This window comes from Symphalangus syndactylus, chromosome 4 (assembly GCF_028878055.3).
Source record: "Symphalangus syndactylus isolate Jambi chromosome 4, NHGRI_mSymSyn1-v2.1_pri, whole genome shotgun sequence".
NCBI classification, from domain to species: Eukaryota; Metazoa; Chordata; class Mammalia; order Primates; family Hylobatidae; genus Symphalangus; species Symphalangus syndactylus.
In genome coordinates, this window is record NC_072426.2 from 147,568,790 (window position 1) to 147,595,594 (window position 26,805).

The 26,805-nt window shown below is 35.0% G+C and overlaps 2 protein-coding genes across 34 annotated transcripts in view; one reads left to right on the forward strand and one right to left on the reverse strand.

Moving 5' to 3' along the window:
* FBXO8 (F-box protein 8) overlaps positions 1–6,995 on the reverse strand; it is a 49,329-nt gene extending 42,334 nt beyond the window's left edge. For 2 of the 3 annotated variants that reach the window (XM_063638442.1, XM_055276433.2), the window contains exon 1: positions 6,850–6,995. The gene's annotated coding sequence lies outside the window, so the exon portion shown is untranslated. The remainder of the gene's footprint in view (positions 1–6,849) is intronic. The other variant, XM_055276434.2, reaches the window with a different exon arrangement.
* CEP44 (centrosomal protein 44) overlaps positions 6,925–26,805 on the forward strand; it is a 75,907-nt gene continuing 56,026 nt past the window's right edge. For 7 of the 31 annotated variants that reach the window (XR_008657310.2, XR_010120619.1, XM_063638426.1 and 4 more), the window contains exons 1-5: positions 7,346–7,679; positions 20,328–20,466; positions 23,333–23,480; positions 25,000–25,146; positions 25,543–25,665. Coding sequence is in view for 28 of the 31 variants with exons in the window: in XM_063638426.1 (XP_063494496.1) it covers positions 20,378–20,466; positions 23,333–23,480; positions 25,000–25,146; positions 25,543–25,665 (507 nt within the window). In the remaining 3 variants the exon portion in view is untranslated. Of the gene's footprint in view, positions 7,680–8,870; positions 9,012–13,269; positions 13,394–20,327; positions 20,467–23,332; positions 23,481–24,999; positions 25,147–25,542; positions 25,666–26,805 lie in introns of all 31 variants that reach the window. The other 24 variants (XM_063638425.1, XM_063638421.1, XM_063638424.1 and 21 more) reach the window with 21 other exon arrangements.

Consider the following 26,805-nt stretch of genomic DNA (forward strand, 5'->3'; position numbering starts at 1 on the left):
GGGGAAATCATTCCTATCTATTTTACAGGGTGGCTATAAGCCTTAAATAAGAGAATGTATATAAAAGCATCTTTTAATTGGTAAAGCAGTATGTAGTTTCTGAAACAGCTAATGTTGTTCTGACAAATTTTGGATGTATTTTTTTTTAAAGTAGTAGTTTTAGTCTAAACAAGTCTGTTACAACAGCATAAAAGAGCTTCCACTTAAAAGCAGTACAAACTATGGATTAACTACAAATAATTACACAGATTATACATTTATTAAAATTTATAAGAACAATAATAGTTATCTATACTTTTTAACTTCTAGAAGATCGTTACATTTCTAAAAGATGGTATTTTTGACTACGTTTTGTTTCCTATTCAAAATAGTAGACTATTTCTTAAAAAGACTAAAATACAAATTTTATTAATATTTTGTATCTAATATAAAGTCTATCTGTAAAATATTAAGCAGCTTTAATCAAACTATCTCTCTGTAACAAGTTAAACACCAAAATAAAGTAGTAATTATTAAGAAAAAGGTAACTACTGCTTTTAATAATTTCATGGCACTAAGCACTCAAATGGCACATGCTGTGCAGACAATAAGTAATGAAGAATGGTTTATATACTATTTGGGCATATAAAATCTACACAGGGAAAGATGGCAAGAATAGAAAGGAGTCCAGAGGTCTCAAAAAAGCATTCTGCTTTAAGTACTTTTGTTTGAAGCAAACCGATTCCATAAAGCTTTTACTGAGCAAACAGTGTTAAATCATTGGTATGTAATGACTGACATATGAATAGCCTCATTTAAATACACATTATAAATGGTCAGTTTTCTTCAGTATTTCTTAGTTGTCTAAATAGTGGAATTTATAAGTAAATGTCCTGTCTCAGATAAAGGTTTAAAATGTATGCTACGATAGTTATCTCTAAAATACAAATTCTAAAGATAAGGAAATCCACTTATATGTTTTTATAAATTTTCAATGCTTTTAAGTAAAAAGTAGCAACTCTATTTTTGGTTACTTTAGGTTTTAAAAATCTTTAAGTGATATCATGTGACATTATTCCATAGCATAAGAACATGGGAGAGTCTATGAGAAAATATTTTCTGAGACATTTTGAATCAAATCAGGGGCATAGCATTTATTTCTTCACTTCCAAAAGAATAGACCACCAAAGAAGTTTAGAACAGACTGCATAGAGAAATTTTTTTAAAAAGAAAAAAACCCTGATAACCAATCACATCCCTAAAATTTAAAGGCAACAAATGTAGAGAAATGAAGGAAGGGTAAGTCCACAAGGAGGTCTTTCTAAGGAGAAAAGGGAAATAGCTAAGTACTAAGAGGTCACAAGGTACACTGAACACATAAAAAGCCCCCACTCATTAAATTTAAAGATCTGGTCCTGCAAGAGCAGTTTTTGTTACTAAAAGGCATACCATTTGCAGGTTTTGGTTTTTTTTAATTCAAAAAGATTTACAATATTACTTTGTTTCCTGAAGGTTTTTTTCCTGTTAATTTTATTCTATAAAAAGTGTTACCAAAATGGCAACTAAATAAATGTAAAAATTAAAATGTGTTACTTAAATGCAACCAGAAATCTAAGAATTTTAGGCTTATTCAATTTCCGTGGTTTGTTTTTCAAGAAATGTTCCATTGTCCAACTGTTTGAAACTCTAAATAAAATAAATGTATCATACTTCTCACTAGCATTATTTTAAATTATATGGTTCTTACTTAATTGTATCACTATTTATTTAACGTGGCTGTAACCAGCTGTAGTCATGGTAGCATATCCTAACCCACCTTCTCAGTATACACACACTCACCTGCCCACTAACCACAAAGGCCATTGCTATGAGTGCTATGGAATTAAAAACCAAAACAAAAGTCATAATTCTGAGTTGCTTTTATACAAATAAAACAGGTATTAAATGAATATTGAAGGCAGCTAGAAACAGGGGGAAGGTGAGAAATGAGAAAACATTTAATAGTGAAAAGAGACTTATGGAAAGAAAACATGAGTTTGACTCAGTCTCCTTCCTTAGCTAGTAGTGAGCATCAGGCAAGTCACTAAAATTTTGAGGTCTCAGTTTCCTCCCCTGTAAAATAAGGGTTTTGAAACTGGTGTTCCCTAAGGTCTTTTTTAGCTATAAAATTCTATGGTTCCAAGAATAATTAGACAAGAAAAAAAGTAAAAGACATCCAAATTGGAAAGAAAGCAGTAAAATCCTTTGTAGTTACCCTAAAGATTCTACCAAAAACTTAGAACTAATAAATCCGTTCAGCAAAGTAGAAGGACATAAGGTCAAGACACAGAAATAAGTTGTATTTCTATACACTTATAATAAACAATCTGAAAAGGAAATTAAGAAAATAATACCAACTACAACAGCATCAAAAAGAATAAAATACTGGCCGGGCACGGTGGCTCAAGCCTGTAATCCCAGCACTTTGGGAGGCCGAGGCGGGCGGATCACGAGGTCAGGAGATCGAGACCATCCTGGCTAACACGGTGAAACCCTGTCTCTACTAAAAAAAAAAATACAAAAAATTAGCCGGGCGTGTTGGCGGGCGCCTGTAGTCCCAGCTCCTCGGGAGGCTGAGGCAGGAGAATGGCCTGAACCCGGGAGGCGGAGCTTGCAGCGAGCCAAGATCGCGCCGCTGCACTCCAGCCTGGGTGACACAGCAAGACTCCGTCTCAAAAAAAAAAAAAAAAAAAAAAAAAAAGAATAAAATACTTAGGAATTAACCAAGTAGGTAAAAGTCTTCTGGAATGAAGCTACAAAACACTACTGAAAGAAGTGAAAGAAGACAAATAAATGGAAGTACATCTTGTGATTACAGATTGGAAGACTTATTAAGATGGCAATACCACCCACAGTTATCTACAGATTCAATGTAGCTCCTGCCAAAATTCCAATGACGTTTTTTGCATTAATAGAAAAAAATTCTAAAATCCACATGGAATCTCAAGGGACCTCTAATATTCAAACCAAACTTGAAAAAGAACAACAAAGCTGGAAGACACACTTTCTGATTTCAAAACTTATTACAAAGCTACAGTAACCACAACAGTATGATATTGGCATAAAAACAGACATACAGACCAATGAAATAGAACAGAGAATCCAGAAATAAACCGTCACATATATGGTCAAAAGATTTTTGACTAGGGTGTCAAGATCATTTAATGGGGGAAAGGACAGTCTTTTCAACAAATGGTGCTGAGAAAACATATCCACATTCAAAAGAATAAGGTTGGAACCTTACCCAACACTATCTATGAAAATTAACTCAAAATGGATCAAAGACTTAAATGTAAGACATAAAACTATAACACTCTTAGACGAAAAAACAGGGCAAAAGGCTTACAGCACTGAATTTGGCAACGATTTCCAAATGCACAAGGAACAAAAGAGGAAACAGACCAACTGAACATTATGAAAATTAAAAAAAAAATCGTGCATCAAAAGACAGTATCAACAGAGTAAAAAGGCAACCCACCGAATGAGAGAAAATATTTGAAAATCATGTATCTGATAAAATCTAATATCTATAATTTACAGATAATTCCTTTAACTCAACAGTAACAAAAACATGATTCAAAAATGGGTAAAGGACTTGAAAAGACATTTTTCCAGAGAAAATACACTAACATCCAATAAGCACAGGAAAATACACTCAACATCACTAATCATTAGGGAAATATAAATCAAAAGTAAAATGAGGTACCACCTTATACCCATTAAGATAGTTACTATCAAAAAAAAATAAGTCTTGGCAAGGATGTGGAGAAACTGGAACCCTTATGTATTGTTAATGTGAATGTAATATGTATGGTACAGCCTCTGCGGAAACAATATGGAGCTTCCTAAAAAAAATTAAAAACGGAATTACCATGTGATCTAGCAATTCCACTTTCAGGTATATACCCAAAAGAATTCAAAGCAGAGTCTGGAAAAGATATTTGTTCACCCATGTTCAAGCATTATTCACAACAGCTAAAACATGGAAGCAACCCAAGTGTCCAATAATAGATGAACGGATAAGCAAAATGTGGCTTAGGGAATGTTATGTAACCTTAAAAAGAAGAGAAATTCTGGCATATGCTACAACAAAGATGAACCTTGAGGACATTATGCCAAGTTATATAAGCCAGTCAAAAAAAGTCAAATACTGGATAAGCCCATTTATATGAGGTTTTGGTTCTTTACCACTTTCCAGTAATATGAATACAAACATTTCCGGTTTCCAAAACTGGAAACAAAAGGTAGAATGGTGATTGCTAGGGCCTGGGAATGGGGGAGGGGAATTATTGTTTAATAGGTATAGAGTTTCAGTTTTACAAGATAAAAAGAGTAATGAAGCTAGATGGTGTTGATGGTGGTATAACATTATCAATGTAATTAATACCATTGAACTGTATACTTAGAATGGTTAAGATGGTAAATTTTATGTTACGTATATTTTACTACAATTTAAAAATTGGAAAAAACAATTCTGTGATCCTATAAGAATAAAATGAGGGGAAAAAACTCTGAAAAATAAATGAATAAATAAAAGAAGAGATGATGGTGTGTGTGTGTGTGTATTTAACATCTGTCCTTTCCATTTCTTTTTTCCCTATATTCATGACTTCCACAAATCACTACTCCATATAGGGTCTCTCCAAGCGTGGCTTACTTGCTAAAATCTGGTTCCTTCATTCAAATAGCTTATGAATCCTATGCAATCTATTCTTGAAAAATACACGAACGGCTGACTACATAGTTAAACTCCCTAAAGCTGTTGCCTAAACTCCAAACCACAAATATTTTTATCTTATATTGCTATAAAGTACTTGCACCAGACCCAGCACAGTGGCTCACACCTATGTTCCCAGAACCTTGGGAGGCTGTGGAAGGAGGATCGCTTGAGCTCAGGACTTCAAGACCAGCCTGGGCAGCACACTCAGAAAAAAAAATTAAAGAAAATAACCACACGTGATGGCGTGTGCCTGTGGTCCCAGGTACTCCGAAGGCTGAGGTGGAAGGGAGAATTGTTTGAACCTAGGAGATCAAGGCTGCAGTGAGTCTTGTTCGCACCACTGCACTCCAGCCTGGGCAACAGAATAAAAATCTGTCTCAAAAAAAGTACTTGCCCCAAATATGATATAAATTTATTCAAGTCAGCCAAAAATGTTTTAGTTTATTAGACAGCTATGTCAAGAAACTTGTTAGAAAAACAAAACAATGAGAGCAAAAAGAAAAAGAAATAGTGAACATAAATTTCCAGCAATAGATGTATTTCATTTAAGTTGTTTAAAAAATTATTTAAGTAAAATAATTCAAGAAAAAGAAACAGAAGTTAATGCGTAATTCTTAGACTTCAGTATTAATGATTTTGATGCATTATCATGGGTCAGTCAATGAAATAGTGCCAGTTTCCAAATTTGAATCAAAATGAGGAAAAAATTAGTTGTACATTAGCAGTTGGTTAAATAATAAACCATAAAGTTACAAATCTGAATGACTAATTTCAACACACTATGATTAAAGATTTGGTAATTCAATGTTTTTATATTGTAAAATGAGAAAGATATCTTTTAACCTAGCAACAGTAAACACACAAAACATTCCCCATTAAAGTGATCATATGTAATAAATTATGATCAACGTTTTGGCTTATCTAGAAGTTACTATAATATTTTGTGGATGGAAGTATTTCAATTGATCCAAGGGCCCCAAGTAATATTAGTTAATTTGCTGTAATTTATTATTAAATGAAGTTACACTGCACCCTAATTCCTGACATACAGAAACTGATAATATTTGTTGTTTTAAACTGGGGTAAATTTGGGGGTAATTTGTTACCCAGCAATAGACAACTAATGAAGTACCTCATCAGACATATTGTCAGGTTAATTGGCTAAAGATGAATTTCTGACCCAATATGAAAAAAATTATAAAACTTATCCATTCTTTATTCTGAAACCTACTCTATTTCATAGATCATTTTCGTGAAGGGTAGAGTTGAGGAGTGTGTACAGCTCCTACCTCAGAAATATATTACTTCAAACATTAAAAGAAGGAAAAGGAAAGCTGAAATAGAAAACATAAATTGTCTTCACTTTGTCGTAATAAAAATCATGATATATTCATTTGGGGATATACACCTAGGAACCTTGAAAATGAATATTTTACTTGTAAAACAAGTAGAATCAATTATTTTATTAGTAAATTCATACAGAACCTAAAAATAAAACTAAAAAAATTAAATGACTGAGGACTGGGATCCAATTATGTAATTTTGCCAAATAAATATTATTCATTGAGAACCTACTATGTAAGAGATTAGAACCCAGTCGCTGAGAAACAAATAAAAGACAAGTTTGACAAGTTTTATAACCAAAGTTTGACTACTGTAGCAGCTAGCAATCCACCGTGATCCTAACTATATTTGTGTTTGCATTCATATTACTGGAAAGTGGTAAAGAACCAAAAACTGTGTCTAGGAACCAAAATAACACTAGACCCGAAAACCAACACTTGGACCTGAAGAAAGTAACCCTTGTCATTTCTCAGGTTTATTTCACAATGACGCCGCGTTACTACTTGGAGTCCTAAACCGAACTACACCCCAATGGCCTAGAAACAGAAGGAACACACCCGGTCCCGCCTCTTCACACTGATTCCTCACTTTAATGAGCCACCACCGCTGTCACTCAAGATGCTTCGCACTGTCATTGGTCGCAAACTCTTGCTGGTCGGCCAGTTTCGGCCAACTAGCAAGCACTGGTTGTCTTTATTTTCGAGAAAAGTGAAGGTGAACAGGGAAAAGAGGCAAGAGATCTGAAATATCTAGGTTGACTCCTGTACCTGAGCGACCTGCGATCTCCACCGCCGCCGCGACGAACTGGCCTCTGGGCGGGGGCTTTTAGCCAAAAGGAAAATGGCTCAGCCGGGAACTGGTGCCCAGGCCATGGAGAAGCTGGTTCAAACTTTACTTGTCCACACCGGTGGAGGTGACTGCGATGAGAATACCAGAAACAGCACTACGACCCTCAGAACTCAGGGTACCTCCAGCTGCAGGAGCCAGAACTGCCGACTGTCCCAGTTTTGACGTTTCCTATTGTTGCCGGAAGTGACGTCAGGCTCCGACTCTTAACGGAGACGCATTTTTATTTCTGTTGTTTACGATTCGCTATAGATTCCTTGTTTCGCACTTCGCAGCACGAGCCACTCTGACCATCAAGATAAGAAAAACTTCTCAGCTGCGAGTTACAATTGGACTGGCCATTGAGGAGGCTCTCAGCAGAGTCGCTCTTCACAGGAGTCTTGAACGCGGTGTGGAATCGGCAGCGAGGAATCCTGCAGCACAGAGAAGCTCCCAGCTTTGAAGGTCTTGTGGTGGTGCGTGGCGGGCAGGAACCCACAATTCCAAATACAAACGGTCGGCGCGAGAAGCGCTTCTGGGCGCAGGCGCCTGGCTGTAGCGACTCGTTGCGGGAGGCTGGACTCTGGTGACTGTCTATGGTTGCATATGCTCCCTCCTCCTCTCCCTGTCGTGCTGGGCCTTTGAAACCAGCTTCTTTGCTGGTGGCTGCTGGGTGAGCCCCGAGGAGACGGCAAGGCTGCGCCCGGTATTGGGCAGAGGTCGCCTCTCTCCGCCGTCCTCACAGAGACCCCGGGCGGAGACGAATGACCAGGTCCGCCTTTTCATTCTTTTAAATCAAATGGCGGGAGGGGAGCCTTGCTTATATACCCAACTAGTATATGTTTTTAGTCACAACGAAGTGGGAAGTATCGTGGCAGCTCATCCTATCAGAATTAGGTTGTGACTTAGGGTTGGAAAGTTACAGGCTTACTGATTCCTATTGGATCCTCTGAGGTGAGGATACAAACGGCTCCTGACTATAAGGAAGACAGGACAGCAGTTCGTGTTTTCCTTGTTTGCATTTCCCCAGGTTTTCAAATTTTCTCCACCTTCATTGAAGGCCACAGATTTTTCCCTCACTGTAACAAGTTAATCTTGAAATTGTTATTCTGTTTTACCCTGGAATTATGGCTATGCTAGACTTTTTTTTTTCCGAATTATCTGCAGACCTTTTAATTTTATGTGAACACAGCAGTCCCGTTGAACTCTACTTGTCCCTTACTCCTCCCCACTCCCGCCCAGCTTTCTCAATGCTTTGCCTTTCTCAGACCTTTCTCCCATCTCTTAGAGAAGTATTTCCCTAATATCTTTTGCAATTTCATAAACTGTTTTTCTCATCTTTACTTTTTTGTTTTTGTTACGTGTTTTTAGATAATATCGCGCGTTATGTGCTGTGTCACAAACTCTTAGCCATTGACTATTTAAATTAGAGTCTGTGTAGTTGCTTCATTCTAAACAAAAATCACTCTGGTCCAGTGACATTCTATTGGGAGGCATTGTTTTAATGACCTCTAACAGCAATGAGATTGAGCAATGTTGAAAATCTTAAACTGCTAGAATACACCATTTTCACAACCTCTCCCACAAGTTCAATTGCGTAGATCTGACTTGTAGACAAGGAAGGAAGCTAGAAAGGAATATTGAGAGCTTCTTTATTATTGAATCTATGCTGCAAGCTGAGTGGTATCTCCTTTTTTCCTCAGTTTTCCTTTGATCAGTGCTGTAAGTTGAAAATGTTAAATTTTTAAATGTATTTTTCGTTAATGAAAGTAAGGTGTTAAAATGTACGTTAGTAATAGATTGGCTTCTTTTAATGTCTTGTTTTTAAGGCTGTTGAATTTTATAGTAGACTTAGTAAAGCCCTTTATGAGAATGTAGAGCAGTAGCTGTAATTTTATTCTATAATAATCCCAATTTTAAATCCCTTTTTTTTCTGTCTCCTATCACTTAACTCCTTCACAAGCTCTATTTGTATTACTCTTCAAAATATTTATTCTGCTGGTACTGAAGAGAGACATACTTTGTTGTCAGAAATTCCATTACCAGAGGTAGAAATCATGTAAGAGACACTGAAATGTTTTCCAAGATGTCAGAAAAAGGAAAGGTGAGAAGATCTCATAAAGTGTTACGTAAAACAAAATTACTTGCACTGGGAAAATGGAATATACATCTGGAAGGACTAAAGGAAGTCTGGAAAGACATAGAATTTACATTAAAGTTACTGGAAAGAAGGTATCCCTAGAAGAATTGTGTTAAGATAGATGAGTCTGGAACCCGAAAGAAGCTCAGACCTACTATGTTGGCCAGTGGCAAAATCCAAGAACACATTTTTTGCAGTTGAAGCCAGAGTAGTCCTCACTTCATGTTTTTCAGGAAAGTAAAGGCTGATCTTGGGAAATCTGTTTTAGGCTTCCATGTGTCCATCTACCCCCAGTCATTCTAAAGGATATTAAATAGGGTTTACCTTCTTGGCCAGTGTTTTGTGTAATGTGATTTCAGGATGACTTTCTCTTTTTCTAGTTATCTCCCACTTGACAGTACCTAAAATTATCTCTGTCTAAAAATGTAAATGTTTAGTTGAAGTAATTGATTGGCTGAAAAATAGAGACTAAAATGTGCATGTACAAGTCTATAAAAGTATATTCAATAAGCTGTTCCCTACCGTGTTGATAAAGGAGACTAGGAACAGAAAGATAGGTTCATAAAGAGGGAGCAATTGCTCTACCCTGGGGAAATGGCTATGGAAATGAGTGGCTAGGGGCTTAAAGTAGGAAGCTTACTAAATTTAGGATTTTGTGAATCGTTAGCCTTCTTACCTTTCCTTATTTAAAGATAGAGAAACGGTGTGTAAAGGGATTTGTATCCTGGACAGCTGGGTAATGCGAATTGGAGGAAAAGATCACACTAACCCAGCTTCACCTGATTTATGAATTGTTCTGTTTTCATTTTAATATAATGACTTCATTTTAATGTAATAACTTCATTTTAAAGGAGCTTCATTCTCAAAGGGTTCATTACTCAAGGTATTGTTATGTATTACTTTTCTTCTATGAAGTGTCCGTGGACAGTTGTGGTAGATGTTTTTATGTAAGTTATTGAGTTTCACCTTAACGGCTGACTAGACTTTTATAGTTCTGAAACTTAACTCCTTCCAGCAAAGGTTCTTAATCCTTTATATACCTATTTATGACTCTTCTTTGGGAAAAATCTCCTTTGAGAATCTAATGAAAGTCCCACTCATGCAAGAAAATTAGTCATTTAGAAATAAATTCCATGCTGTTACTTTTGGGGCAGTTTTTAAAAAACGAATCATTTTGTTTAAAGTCTCAGTTCGTTCAAATCTTTTGGTTCACATATGTGTTTTTCTGTTGTGTACCTTCTTCAGAGTCATATTCCTGTTTCATAGGCCCTATGTATGTCAGCTATTAGTAGGTATCACCAGTAAGTTTTCCAAAATAATTGCACCAATTTACTCTTTCTGTAAAAAGCATAGACATTTTGAATTTCTTGCCTTTTTTTCTGTGTTCACCTTTTCTTCTTGGAAGTAGACAGCTGGCTAACCAGCAAGAGTTTGGGACCGATGACAGTGCAAAACATCTTGACTGACAATGGTGGTGGCTTATTAAAGTGAAGAATCAGCATCAAGAGGGGGAATGGGTGTATTCATTCTGTTTCTAGGCCATTGGGATATAGGTCGTTTTGGGATCCCAGGTAATAACCCAGCTCATTCTGAAATAGAGCTGAGAAATGACAAGGGTTAAGTGTTGCTTTTCAGGTAGAGTGCTATTTTGGACCCTAGGCACAGATTTTGGTTCTTTATTATGATAAGTACCAAGAAGGAAAAGAACTGGGTCTATTAGAGAAAATTAATGAGGGATTAATTAGTTTGGGATCTAAGACTTATTTGCGGTTGTGACATTTAAGCAGGATGCCGAGGGGTATTAGCCAGATGGAGAATGGGAGAGGGAAGGAGTTGCTCTGTATCTTTTCAAGCTTGAAGAAATGGCATGTGCAAAGGTGTTGAAGAGCTTGAGATATCACCAAACATCCTTGTCCAGGTCCAGGAACTTTATCCCAGATACCGTTTCTGTTATTTGTTGCTTTCCATGATATTTTAAATTAACTAAATCACACACGTTCTCTTTTTCATCATTACTTGGTAGATGGAATGTTTTGATTTTCCCTTCTGGTTATGATTTACATGTATTAACTTAATACACGAAGATCAAAAAGTGACCAAAATTGTTCAAGTGGTACAATTTATTAAAAGATAATTATAATTATTTCATGCTGACAATATGTTTTCAGATGTTTTACAATAATTTAGCCTTTTTGTTTCTATAATTTCATGGTAAGAAAGAAGATGAATTAGGTAGAGCTAGTAACACCAGGTATAGATAAGAATGTAGTATTTAAAGCTAATATCTGAAATTCTCTTCTTGCATCTGCTAACTGAACGAGAAAATTCTGTGTGTGAGAATGGAAAACTTTGGGTGAAAAGTGAAAACTTGGATTTTTGTAGTCCAGGCCCTTAATTAAGTAGATAACACACTCAGAAGGGGAGAATTTGGGGTGCTTTATATACAAAGGGACTATTTTTAGAGGTGTGTGTGCAGGGATCTGGTGCTGCTTCATTTTTTAACCTGTTTATTGAGGTATGATTGACATACAGAAAGCTATAGACATTTAATGTATACAATTTCTGTTTGGAGATGAGTAGATATTGTGAAGCCATCCAACCATTATTACTACAAGAAATCAATGCCATCACCTTGAAAAGTTTCCTTCTACTCATCTTTTTTTCACTACTGTGATAAGAGCACTTAACATTAGATCTAACTTCTTAGCAAAATTTTAAGAATACAATATTGCTGATCACAGACACTGGGTTGTACCTCCAGATCTTATTTAGTTTGCATAACTGAAACTTTGTACCCTTTGAACAACAGCTACCCATTTTGTTCTCCCCATATTCCCTTACAACCACCATTCTATTCTCTGCTTGTATGTATTTGACTATTTTAGATTTCACGTATATTGAGATAATACAGTATTTGTCTTTTTGGGTTTAGCCTATTTCACTTAGCATAATGTCCTTCAGGTTCATCCATGTTGTTGCAAATGGCTGGATTTCCTTCTTTTTTAAAGCCAAATTTGTTTATTCTCACATTTTTGTTGGGGTCCCTAAGGTTTTCTACATATAAGATCATGTCATCTGCAAACAGATATTTTACCTCTTCTCTTTTGATTTGGATGGTTTTAATTTCTTTTTCTTACCTAGTTATTCTGGCTAGGACTTAAAATACTACACTGAATAGGAGAGGCTAAAGTAGGCAACCTTGCCTTGTTCCTCATCTTATGGGGAAAGCTTTCAGTTTTTTACCTTTAAGTATGTTAGCTGTGGGCTTCTCATAAATGGACTTTATTTTGTTCTTCCTTTACCTAATTTGCTATAAGGTTCTTCCATACCTAATTTATTGAGAGTTTTTATCACAAAAGAGTATTGAATTTTGTCAAGTGCTTTTTCTGCATCTGTAGAGATGCCCATGTGAGTTTTAGCCTTCATTCTATTAATGCAGTATATTACATCGGTTGGTTGTCATATGTTGAACCATCCTTGCATCACAATGAAAAATCCTACTTGGTCATGGTATATGATTCTTTTAACGTGCTGTTGTGTTGGTTTGCTAACATTGAAGATTTTTGTGTCTATATTCATCAAATATATTAGACTAGTTTTCTTGTAGTGTCTTTGTCTGGCTTTGGTATCAGAGTGATGCAGGTCTCAGAATGACTTTGGAAGTGTTCCCTCTTTTTTTTTAGATATGTTTAATAAGGTTTTGTATTAATTTTTCTTTAAATGTTTGCTAGAATATATCTGGCTCTTGGCTTTTCTTTGTTGGGAATTTTTTGATTATTCAATCTCCTTTTTTGTTATTTGTCTATTCAAGCATTCTATTTCTTCTTGATTCAGTCTCAGTAAGTTATATTTTTCTAGGAATTTATCCATTTTGTTTTAGATTGTCCAATTTGATGGCATATAATTGTTCATAATAGTCCCTTATGATACTTTTTATATCTGTGGGATCAGTTGTCTCCTCTTTCATTTCTGATTTTATTTGAGTCTTCTATTTTTAAAGTCTAGCCAAGGATTTGTTGATTTAGTTTGTGTTTTCAAAAGAGGAACTTCTAGTTTTGTCAATTTTTAAAATCGTTTTTCAGTTTTCTATTTCATTTATTTCTAATCAAATCTTTATTATTTTCTTCCTTCTGCTAATTTTGGATTTAGTTTGTTCTTTTTCTAGTTCCTTGATGTGTAAAGTTAGGTTGTTTGTTGAGATCTTTTTTTTTTTTTCTTTGAGGTGGAGTCTCGCTCTGTCACCAGGCTGGAGTGCAGTGGCGTGATGATCTTGGCTCGCTGCAACCTCCGCTTCCCGGATTCAAGTGATTCTCCTGCGTCAGCCTCCCGAGTAGGTGGGACTACAGGCACGCACCACCACGCTCAGCTAATTTTTGTATTTTTAGTAGAGACGGGGTTTCACCATGTTAGCCAGGATGGTCTCAATCTCTTGACCTAGTGATCCGCCCACCTCAACCCCCAAAAGCTAGGATTATAGGTGTGAGCCACCATGTCCTGCCTCTTTCTTCTTCTTAATGCATTTATTGCTATAAACACTTCTCATTCTGCTTTTACTGCATCCTACATATTTGGGTATACTGTGTTTTTATTATTGTTTGTCTTGAGATATTTTATAATTTCTGTTTTGATTTCTTCTTTGACCCAGTATTATTTAATAGTATGTTATTTAATTCCCCTGTATTCATGAATTTTTCCATTTTCTTTCTATTACTGATTTCTAGTTCATTCCATCATGATCAGACAAAATATTTAGAATGTTTTTAGTCTTTTTAAATTTGTTAAGACTTGTTTTGTGACCTAGGCTATGATCAGTTATAGAGAATGTTTCATGTGCTCTTGAGAAGAATGATTATTTTGCGATCGTTGGGTCTCATGTTCTGTATATGCGTGTTAGGTCTGTTTGGTCTGTAGTGTTGTATAGTTTGCGATTTACTTGTTGGTATTCTGTCTGGATGACCAGTACATTATTGACAGTGACATATCAAAGTCTCCTTCTATATTGTGTTGATATCTATTTCTTCCTTCAAATCTGTCAATGTTCACTGTATATTTTAAGGTGCTTTGATGTTGGGTGCGTATGTATTTTTAGTTGTTTTATCTTTCTATTGAATTGACCCTTTTACTATTATATGATGCCTTCTTTGTCTCTTTTGACAGTTGTCAACTTAAAGTCTATTTTGTCTGATATAGGTAGCCACCCTGCTCTCTTTTGGTTATAGTTTGCATGGAATATCTTTCTCAATCCCTTCACTTTTAGCCTACGTGTGTCCTTAAATGTTAGAGTCTCTTGTAGATAACGTATAGTTGGGTGTTGTTTTTATTATCCATTTCAGCCATTCCATGTCTACTGAGAGCCCTTAATTATTAAAAATTTAAAGTAATAATTTTTAATAATTGAGTACTTAATTGTTTCCATTTTATTCATTGTTTTCTATTTGTTTTCTGTTTCTCCTGTTTTCTCTTGTTTGTTGTCTTTGTGATTTGATGATTGTAGTAGAATGCTTTGATTCTTTTTCTTTTTTGTGTGTATTTACTATACTTTTTATTTTGATTACCGTGGGGTTTGCATCAAATATTATGTAGTTATAGCAGGCTTTTTAAAGCTAGTAACAACTTAACTTCATTCATATTCAGAATCTCTACACTCCTCCCCCCCTTCCTCACCAATATATGTAATTGATTTCAGATTTTACTTCTTTCTATATTGTTTCTGTTAACAAATTTCTGTGGTTGTTGTAGTTATTCATACTATTTTTGTCTTTTAATTTATATACTAGCATTCAATGAGATTTACGTGCCACAAATTTCAGTATTGCAATATTCTGTGTTTATTTTCATGTTTACTTTTAGCAGTGAGATGTATACTTTCATATGCTTTCATACTGTTGGTTTAGTATCTTTTCAGTTAACTTGAAGAATCTCCTGTTAGCATTTCTTGTTAGGGCATGTCTAAAAGTGACAAACTCCCTGAGTGTTTTAATCTGAGAAAGTTTTTATGTGTTCTTTATTCTTTTTTCTTTTTCTTTTCTTTTCTTTTTTTTTTTTTTTTTTTTCAGGTCTGGCTCTGTTGCCCAGGCTGGAGTGCAGTGACATGATCTCAGCTCATTGCAACCTCAACCTCCTGGACTCAAGCCAGTGTCCCACAACAGCCTCCCAAGTAGCTGGGACTAGAGGCATGCACCACCATGACTGGCTAATTTTAGTATTTTTTGTAGAGACAAGATTTCACCATGTTTCCCAGGGTAGTCTTGAACTCCTGAGCTCAAGCAATCTGCCTGCGCTCAGCCTCCTCAAGTGCTGGGATTACAGGTGTGAGCCACCATGCCTGGCTATTTCCTTCATTCCTGAAGGACAGTTTTTTCAGGTAATTATTTTCGGTTGGCAGGTTTCTTTTTTTACTTTCAGTATGTTGAATATGTCATTCCACTCTCTCCTGGCCTGCAAGTGTTCTGCTGAGAAATTCACCAATACCTTTATGGGGGCTCTGTTATATGAAATAAGTTACTTTTCTGTCGCTGCTGTCAAAATTTTTTCTCTGTCTCTGAATTTTGACAAATTCATTATAGTGTCGATTGGTACAGACCTCTTTGGCTTCAACCTATTTGGGAACTTTTGGGCTTCATGAATCTGGATGTCCATTTTCCTCCCTAGATTTGGTAAGTTTTCAGCCATAATCTAAATGTGCTTTCTGCCCCTTTCTCTCTCTTTGCCTTCTGGAACTTTTATAATGTGTTTATTAAGTTACTTAGTGGTGTACCATAAGTCCCGTAGTATTAATTCATTTCACTTTTTATTCTTTTTAATATTTCTTCCTCTAATTGCATAATTTCATATGACCGGTGTTCAAGTTTGCTGATTCTTTCTTTTGGTTGATTGAGTCTGTTGTTGAAGCCTTCTATTGAATTTTTTAGTTCAGTCATTGTATCCTTCAGCTCTAGGATTTCTGTTTGCTTCTTTTTTATGCTTCTCCTTTATTGAACTTTTTGTTCATGTATTGTTTCCCTGGTTTTTATTTCATTTTCTATTTGGGTTTGTTTATTTGTTTGTTTGTTTTTGTAGCTCACTGAGCTTCTTTAAGATGATTATTTTGAATTCTTTGTCAAGCAGATCATGGATTTTCATCTTGTTATAGTCAGTTTCTGTAACCTTACTGGTTTCCTTTGGCATGTTGTGTTTACTCGTAATCCTTTGAGTCTTTCATGGGTGTCTGTACATTTGAAGGAGCAGTTACCACTTCTGTACTTCACAGAGTGATTTCAGTAGATAAAGATCTTCTCCTGCTGGGTCCCTTGATGAGACTGACTTCCAAACCACAGTCACTTAGGTGGAGCCAGGTTTTGGGTCTGCTTACATGTTCAAAATCAGGTCTGCAGTTGTGGGCCTGTTACTAGGGCTTGGGTGGGTGTGGTTCCTTCTGGGTTCCCAGACAAACAAGTCTTCCTGTGAGAGCTTGGACAGGTGGGTTGAAGCCCATATGCTGATGAGACTGCTGCTGGGTCTGGAGCCAGTTCTGTAGTCACATGCCTGCTACCGGGGTATGATTCTGTCTTCTCAAAATGGCTTCTATCAGTCTTGGACTCCAGAAGGATGTCACAGCCTTCTACTGGGACCCATTAGGGCACTTTTATACATAGATGGTTGCTAAATTGTTGTTTCTGTGAAGGACAGGGGCTGGGGAGGTCCTGTTTCACTATCCTTTTCTAGCTAAAACCTTCTTTGATTTCTTTCATAGTTTTGTAATTTGTCACATACAGATCATGTACGTATTTTGTTAGACTTATAAGTGTTTTTTGTGCTATGATAATGGTGTTTTTAGTGTTATATTTCATTCTAATCATTTATTGCCAGTATATAGGAAAATATTTGACTTTTGTATATTAACCTTATATACTGTGACTTTGCTATACTCACTTTTTACTTTTAGGGTTTTTTTTGTTAATTCTTAAGCATTTCCTACATAAACAATCTTGTCTTTTGCAAATGAAGACCACTTTATTCCTTTCTTCCTAAGGTATTTTATTTTCTTTGCTTGCCTCATTTCACTAGCTAGGACTTCTGGAACACTGTTGAATAGGAGTGGTGAGATAGGACATCCTTATGTTATTCCCAGTCTTTGGGGGAAGTATACAGTTTCTCAGCCTTAAGTGTGATGTTAGCTGTTGGTTTTTTTTGTAGGCTTTATGGCCATTCTAATAGGTGTGTAGTGGTATTTTGGTTTAATTTGCATATCTCTGATGATAAATGATTTTGAGCCTCTTTTCATATTATTTACAATCCATATATCCTCTTTAGTGAGATATCTGTTAACATCTTTTGCCTATTTTTTAATTGTATTCTTTGTTTCAGAATTCTAGGTATTTTCCCAATCAAGTTGAGGGAGTTTACCTCTATTCCTAGTTTGCTGAGATTATTTATTATGGATGCGTGTTAGATTTTTTTCAAGTGCTTTTTCTACATCCGTTGATAATACATGATTTGCCTTCTTTGACCTGCTAATGTGGCTTACATTGATTTTTAGAATGTTGTACTAAGCCCCTGCATACCTAGAGTAAATCTGCTGGGTGTGGTATTTGATACCTTGGTTGAGTATAGAATTTAAGATTATAAGTAATTCCTCTCAGGATTTTGAAGATAATGTTTCTTTATCCTTTAGCTTCTAACATTGCTATTGAAAATTTGATGCTATTTTGATATTCTTCCTATGTGATCTTTTCTTGCCTTGTTGGATGTTTTTCAAAACTTCTCTTTTACTTTATGAAATGTCACAGTGCTATATCTTGGTGTGAGTTTTGTTTCACTTCTTGTGTTGATCACTCATTGTGTTCTTTCAATCTAGAAAATCATGACATTCAGCCTTAAGAGGTGTTTTTGTATTATTTCACAATTTCCTCCCTCATCTTCTCTCGTTCATGAGATGTTGAACCTTTCGGTTTGGTCCTCTAATTTTCTTATAATTTCTGTTCCACTTTTGTATTTTTCATCCATTGTGTAACTATAATTATCTCCTCAAACTTGTCTTATTTAAATCTTTATTTTTGCCATCATTTTCAATTCTATTGTTGATTTCTATTTAAATTCATTGTGGTCTAAAAGCAGACATTGTATGATTTCTACTTTTTTAAAAATGTGTTAAGGTATGCCTTATGACCCCAGAGATAGTCTATCTAGGTGGATGTTCCATGTGATATTGAGAAGAATATGTATTCTATTGTTGTTTGATGAAGTAGTCTATAAATATTCATTATATCCAGTTGATAGATGATATTGTTTGTCCTTACCGATTTTTTTTTTTTTTTTTGCCTGCTGGATCTATTTCTGATAGAGGAGTGTTGAAGTCTCCAACTAAAATAGGGGATTTGTGTATTTCTTCTTGTGGTTCTGTCAGTTTTTATTTCATATATCTTGACATTGTGTTGTCAGGTGCATATATATTAAAGATTGTTATATTTTCTGGGAGAATTAAGTCCTTTATCTTTATGTAATGACCCTTTGTCCCTAATAACTTTCCTTATTATAAAGTCTGCTTTCTGAGATTAATATAACTGTTCCTGCTTTCTTTTGATTAATGTTAGCATGGTATATTTTTCCCTATCCATTTACTTTTAATCTTACAAACAAAATGGATTTCTTATAGTCAACATGTCGTTAGATCTTATTTTTGGTCCACTTTAACAATCTCTGGCTCATTTTACATTCTCACAAGCTTAATATTTTTTATATCCTTCTATTCTTGTTTTAGGTTTTAATTTTTTTTTCTAATCTCATTGAGAATGGAAAGCTTCATTTTGAAATTTTTTCTCTGTATTATCTCTATTTCCACCAATTTTTTCTTCTCTGCTTATTTTGTTTAAGGTATTTATATATACTTTTCATAGTGAAGCTTCCCTCTAATAGTTATTGACCTTTGGGCATATATTCAGTTTTAAACATGAGTCTCTGGGAAAAAAGGTGCCTGGCTAGGGCTTATCAATGAGTGAGTTTGCTGCAGGTTTATTGAGCAAGACCCTGCCCTTTTCAATGGGGATTTTCCTCAAATGTCAGAAATGTGACAATACTTTTTTCTCTAGGTCCATCCACCTTCTCTAGCATAGAACTTGATAGTCTTTTGTCACAGAGGATATAAGTCTGACAGCTTCTTGAGGCTGAGATATAGGGAGAAACTTTATTACTGTGTGTGTGTGTGTGTGTGTGTGTGTGCGTGTACTTCTTTCTGACTTCGAACACTTCCTTCTGTATTGTTTGCCTTGCCTGATGTTTCCAAATTTGGTGCCTCCTTGATTCAATTTCTTTAGAGTGTAAAGCTCTTTTCTCTTTCCAGGGAAGGTGAGAGGTAGTTGCCTTGCTGAGCAAGTTATGTGTGTAGGGATAGGAGGCGGGAGGGAAAGTAAATTCTAGGGTTAGCTGCTTCTTATGTAGACTTTCAAATAATCATTCTTATTTCAGCCCCCTGGACTTACCCCTTTGTCTTTCAGAAGCATCAAGTGCACCTGATTTGTGAACCTATCTTGCTTCAGTTGGTTTCCTCCTAAATATTAGGCAGATGGGATTGGCCGGTCTGTGCTCTGATAGGTTGGCTCTCCCTTGTTCATTTGCTTTTCATTTTCCAAAATTTTGTTGATACCTGTTTTGTCATGTGAAATCTCCTATAGTTCTTTTTGTCCTGGTGGGTATATATGATTTTTAATTATTTACTTTCATTTTAGCAGTCTTTAGAAAAGGGAAAGGAAGGTAACATACATTTAATCTGTCATATTGATCCAAGTGAACCCTGCATTTTTAAAATGTATTTTTAGTTTTTAGGAAAGGTATCTTTTTGGCAACTATGTGAGATCAGAGCCCTGTGACTCTGATTAAATCTGTGCTAAATTTATTTGTCTCCATTTTTTATTGATTGTGTTATATAGCCTCTATAAGCATCCAAGAGTCATCGATGGATATTATTCCAAGTTGATGTGTCTTCTCAAACGGTGCTTTATGCTTAAAAAAACAAAAACTATTTGGGCAAGTGTCATGTAAGATACATTATAATAAGATGAATATAAAGCAAACTTATTTTTTTGGAAGGAAAACATGTAGGAGGGTAGGAGAGACACTTACCCGGTATTCAGGAACTTATAGTAGTTACAAGGTAGAACTTAAGTAGTAGAGAAGAAGCTAGGGGAAAAAGAGCTGGGGTAAGATAAATATGGTAAATGCCAATAGGAGAAATGAACAAAATAGAATCAAGAAGCTTCAAAAATACAGAGACTTAACCAATATTTCATGGATTTCTATTTTTAGGTGAAAAATTAGACTATTTCAAGAGTTGGAGCTGAATCCGATGTTAAATAATGGCAACAGGTGACTTAAAAAGAAGCTTACGGAACCTAGAACAGGTGCTCCGCTTGCTAAATTATCCTGAAGAGGTGGACTGTGTAGGGTAAGCTATAATATCAAACTTAATTGTATTCTTCTTGCTAGTGATTTGAGATAATATTTAACATGGGGGACTACCTAAGAAAAATCAGATTTTACCTGGATTCTATTTAAATCTGCCTTGAAATGATTAAAATATTTGAGAAAGCAGGGAATTATAGGAGTTTATTTCTAAGTATGAACTAATGAAGAATTCCAACTTAAAAGATTTAAAACTGTTTAGAAGCACAGTGTTTATCTGGATAAGTTATAATCCCTGTACAACTTTTAAACTCATAGAGGTATAATAGATTTCATTAATTGTATAATCTACCACTCTCTCATATTCAGTTGGATGATATTTCTTACAGTTAAATATATCCAGAATAAGAAGAGATTGTTGCCATTTCTTGTCAGTCTTTTCTTGTCATTTATTTGTTTATTCTTTTATGGAGGAAAGATTTTATACATTTAAGGCAAGTGTTCTTTTTCATATGGAATATTCTAGTTAGTAGATTTTTTTGTGTATGGCAACCTGAAGATTGCTCTTAAGCTGTCCCATTTAACAGACCCCACTTTGAACCTTTCACTTTAGCTCCCATTTTGCAACTGTGACTTAATGTTTTTAGAATATGGCAACATACATGTTCCTAAATTCATGCCTATCTAATATGATACTGCAGTCATTCTGTATCCCTTCGTACTTCTGTTTCTTCATAACACTTACCCTTAACCTTTTATCATTGATTAATTGATGGATTGGTTAAATGTTTCCCTTCAGCTTACCAGAATGTAAGCTTAAGCCTTGGACTTTGTTTTTTGTTTTCACTGTGGAATCCCCCCATCTAGAATTATGCATGGCACATATTAGGAGTTGATTAGACATTTATTGAATGAATGAGTGTCCAGGGACAAGTCCAAGTTAGATGTTCAAGAGTAGAGTGAAACTTGGTTAAACCAACTACTAAGTAGAATCCTTCAGTAATGGGCTTTACATATAAGAATGGATATCCATATAAGAATGGATATTCTAATAACTCTTGAGGTTACACTAGGGAGAGGTAACTCAAGAGAAGGCTGAAAGTGAAAGGATAGAGAGGAGAGTAAGGAGAAAGTTTAGCTCTAATTGCTGTTACTATAGGCATTATTTATGTGAGAGGCAGAAGATATGAAACAGATGTAATCCATGTATGTAAGAATCATCTTGATTCCTCAAAACATGAAAATCCTGACCATCCAGAACTTGCAGGGGTTTAACCAGTTTGAGTAGCCAAGTTTTCTCCTTGCCACTTTAAGCGTCAACATTTTAAAAGACATTTTAAATAGGAATAATTCTAAAATCTACCAATATTCTCTTGTTTTCTAAATACAGTGTTTAAACATTTAGTTTTCTTATTACCCAAAACATCATTAAGAACAATAATTTTTAGTTTATTATATAACATACTAAAATCTGCAGGGTCTATTGAGATTTGGAATACTACTTCCTTCTTCCACAGAGACACTCAGATTGCTAGTTTCCCTGCCACACACGTGTAAGTACACACACAACACCCCCCTCATTTTGATTCTTTTTTCTACTTTTTCACATTTGTTATGTTTTCTGGCCATTTGCTGTTTTTTGTGTTGGTATGCCAGTTTCTAGTATCTGTTTTTCTTACTGTTTCTAATATGCTAAGTCCTTAGGACTAGATAACCAAGGTTTTTGAAATTGTTTAATATAAGAAGTGTTAAATGTGGGCCTGGCTGTCATCTGTGTATAGTGTGCATAAAATGGACAGATTTTGCGTTCAAAGGTATTTTTTTTTCATTTCCTGTTTTTGGACTGTGTTTCAGATAGACAGGGTTGCCAGAGCAGTTTTCTGATTGGGCGAGATATTGTAGTATTTTAAAGAAACATAAAATAAATAATTCACGTTTGTCCAGTAAAACAAAATGCAATATGCTATCATCATGTATTTGTTCTCTGTCTTACTAAAAATTTGGGTGGAGATGGGGATATTTATGTGAACATCTTGAATGTTTTGGAAAACATTTATGTTTTATATAAGTACAAAATACTGCAATTAAACAAATGTAACTGGCAAATTGAACAAATACCTCCTGTGCTTTGTTGTGGGAAAATCGGTGAAGGTACTTCACATTGAGAAAATAAGAAGACAGGAAGCACTACCAGACAGATAATTACACAACAGATACTGAGTAGCCTGGGAGTCTTTCTAGGAGAGATCAGTATAGATCAGAAAGTTGAGGAAAGCTTCATGGGAAGCTTGAGATTTGATGAGTGATTCATAAAAAATAAATAACAATTGGATAAGCAAAGAAGAGTGGGATACCTTTCTAGACTGGTGGAATTAGCAAAGGTAATAATGTACGATTTAGAATGAGCAGTAAGTGAAAAGTATTAGACTGGTCAGCCAAGTCACAGTTCATACTTTTTCCCACCCCATCTTCCTCATCTGTAACTTAGAATTCATAATATTTACCTTTGGAAGTTAGTGGTAGACAGCAAAGGAGGTAGTAGAACAAGTGTTTGCAAAACCATAAAGTGTACTTCAATTTTGTAAGATGGTACATTGCTTTTATTAGTAGTAGAAAATGGAGTAAATCATGTAAGACTAAGCTTTGGAAAATCAATGGTAAATAGTTGGTACTAGAGACCTATAGTAAGTTTTTTGAGCAGATGAACAGTGGTATTTCATAGTAGTCTGGCTAGACTGGTTTAGAATGGGGAATGGAATCTAGAAAGTCTAATGTATCACCTAATTATTATAGCTATAGTATTGTTTAAAATTATTATAAACATTTCTAATACTTTCTTGATTATCCAACTTTGTGGAATTATGCTTATTAAATGCTTATTAAAAATATTTTTCTTTTTTTCTTAACAGTTTGATAAAGGGAGACCCAGCAGCATCTTTGCCCATCATCAGCTATTCTTTTACCTCATACTCACCTTATGTAACAGAACTTATAATGGAATCCAACGTAGAGCTCATAGCAAAAAATGACTTGCGCTTTATAGATGCTGTCTATAAGGTATTTTGAGTTTATGAAACAATAACTTAGTTATTGAATGATTTTAAAAAATTAATGTTTTAGTCATAACTTCTTAAATATATGCAGCATATACAGTTGACAGGATATTTTCATTTGTATTTATCTCATTTAAATGTAGTCCCTTATGAAATCAAGATGCAATTCATGTTTGCTTTTTGAATGTTACCTATTCTAATAAATACAAGCAACTGGTAAATATTTGTTGTTGGCTATTGTTTGCCGTTTTAAATCAAATTTTAGTAAAATTTGGTATACTGGCAGAAATTAGAGAATAATGTAATTATATTCAATTAAACTTAGTTTTTTAGAATTATATGTTAATTTAGTTGTTTGTAAGAAGGAACTATTACTGACATATTCTTTTTTTTTTAAACTGATATATTCTTTGAGGTCTGAGAGCATGTCTTATATTGTATCTACCTGAGTACTTGTACTGTGTGTATACTGAATTTAATCTTGTATTGATTTTTTTAAAACCCTGCTTTTATCATAAATTTTTGCTTAAGTACTGTGGTTTATATTAAAGTTAGTTTTTAATGGTAAAAACCCACTTATCAAATGTAGTCTTTTTTTTTTTTTTTTTTTTTTGAGACGGAGTCTTGCTCTGTCACCAGGCTGGAGTGCAGTGTCACGATCTAGGCTCACTGCAGTCTCTGCCTCCTGGGTTCAAGCAATTCCCCTGCCTCAACCTCCCGAGTAGCTGGGACTACAGGTGTGCACCACCACGCCTGGCTAATTTTTTGTATTTTAGTAGAGAGGGTTTCACCATGTTGTCCAGGATGGTCTCAATCTCCTGATCTTGTGCCCTGCCCACCTTGGCCTCCCAAAGTGCTGGCATTACAGGCATGAGCCACCGCACCCAGCCTCAAATAGTCTTTTAAAAAAAGCAGAGTTGCAATCAATGAAATGGGAGCTTTTATATGTAGTCTCTGTATAATCTTTCTCTTTCTTGCTTTTGATCCCAGAAAACATCCATGGAAGCCTAAAAGGCACTTTTAGGAAATTCTAGAGCTCCACAGAGTAGATTTAGGAAACTGCTGATCTAGTGTGTGTGTTTTTTTTTTTTTTTCCTTTTACAAATGAAAAATTGAGACCAAAAGACCTACTGACTTATCCAAAAATCACATAGTGGAAGAGTTATAAACAAATAGAACTATAGTTTCTGACTCTGGTATGGTATTCTAGTGAACTAAGGAGTTTTTCTAATATCTGTGAAGATATTTAAACTTTTTGATGATTGACTATATTTTTCCATCTCTCTGGACAGACATCTGTTCTCCAGCATATCCTTTGCTACCTGTTTTCCACCTGATACCTGTCTTACTGGATCATGACTTACACCAGCCCTATGAATTACTTTAGTACTCTTTAGTTAATGGCCTGGTTTTCCTTGTCCTCTCAAAGGTGGCCATTATTCCCCTGACCAGGTGGGCATTATCATTTGGAATTTTAGAAATAAATTGCTCCCAGTTATTACAAGAGTCTGTTTCCTCTGCAGCTTCTTCGTGATCAATTTAATTATAAACCAATTTTGACAAAAAAGCAGTTTATCCAATGTGGGTTTGCAGAATGGAAAATCCAAATTGTTTGTGATATTTTGAATTGTGTGATGAAAAAGCACAAGGAATTAAACAGTCTTCAGAAGGTAATTTTATGAATAGATTTTAATGCTGATGTATGCTATTAATAGATGGCTCAGTATTTTAATGCATAAAATCAATACCCTAGACAGCAAATTATTTCATAGTGTAATTACTGTATTATTCAAAGATTTGAGTAACCTTATAAAGCTTGTTGTTTATTTTAAATACTACTCTCTTGTTTTATATACCTGTGACTGGGAACTCCTAGTGTTAAACTAATAGTTCAAACATAATACATTTTCATTACTTCTTAGTTTTTAAAAGTCATGTAGTCTCATTGGAGTCTCATTATTTTTCAGTTATATTTCATATATGAAAATTTAAATGTTAATGGAATTTTAATATATAATTATGCTTTCACACAAAATTTGTTATTTTGACTAATACCTTTTTTTTAGATTCCATCACAACAAAGAAAGAAAATCAGTTCTGGTAAGTCAGAACCTCCTTTGAGCAATGAGAAAATATCTGCAGAGGCTGTTGGCGTTGATATCAGTGGCAGGTTTATGACTTCAGGAAAGGTATGCAACCACAAAGAAAATACCATATTGTTTAAGAGTTATCTAATTAATCCAATATACAGTTTTCACTTTTCTGATTGGCACCTGATGAAACATTCTAGTTAGATAATAGAGTGTAGGGATTTTTAATAGTGCATGCCATGTATTTTTGGGCAGTATGCCTGAAGTTATAACAATAGGATAGAAATATAAAATTAAATAGGTGTTCTCTTTGTATTTCTAATTTCAAATTCTGCCTGATTTCCTAAAAGAAGAGTAGTGATTTAGGAAGATTATCTTATGCAGTTATCTACATTTGCTCTTAATTGTGTTCTGGTCTTCCTAAAACATGGGAACGTGTGAAGAGCCTACATTAGCAGTAGTGATAGGTTATAATGACTCATTTATGTACATTATATTTCTGTAACCAAGTATGAATTATCCAATAATTGGTAGTCCCTACACGTAGAATCTGGTTTTCAGTTAATATTTTGAATATTTTCTCTTTCTTGAAAGATAATTTTTCTGCCATTATCTGCTTTGAGCAGCTGTGGCAAATTGAATCTAATGCACTTAGAGCTACAGTGTTTCTATCAGTAAGGGAGATTTAAGCTAAAATATTATTTATTAATATATTTTCAGCTGTCTTCCATTTGGAGAAAACGCTTTCTTATTGAATGATAGAATATCAGATGAATTATCAATGGTGTAATTAAGTAAAGGATGTGAATACTTTCTGACTGAAGTATAATCTAGAGAATTATTTCTGTCCTAATCGAAAATAGATGAGTTATGTAAACGGAATCTATTTTAAAATTAAATTTATTCTTGGGCCTGGCGCAGTAGCTCAGGCCTGTAATCCCAGCACTTTGGGAGGCCAAGGTGGGTGGATCACCTAAAGTCAGGAGTTCAAGACCAGCCTGGCCAACATGGCGAAACCCCGTTTCTCCTAAAAATACAAAAATTAGCTAGGCGTGGTAGCTGGTGCCTGTAACCCCAGCTACTTGAGAGGCTAAGGCAGGAGAATTGCTTGAACCCTGGAGGCAGAGGTTCCAGTGAGCCGAGATCGTACTACTGCAGTCCAGGCTGGGTGACAGAGCAAGACTCCATCTCAAAAAAATATGTTTATTCCTTTATACCTTAAAAAAGTGAAATTTTATT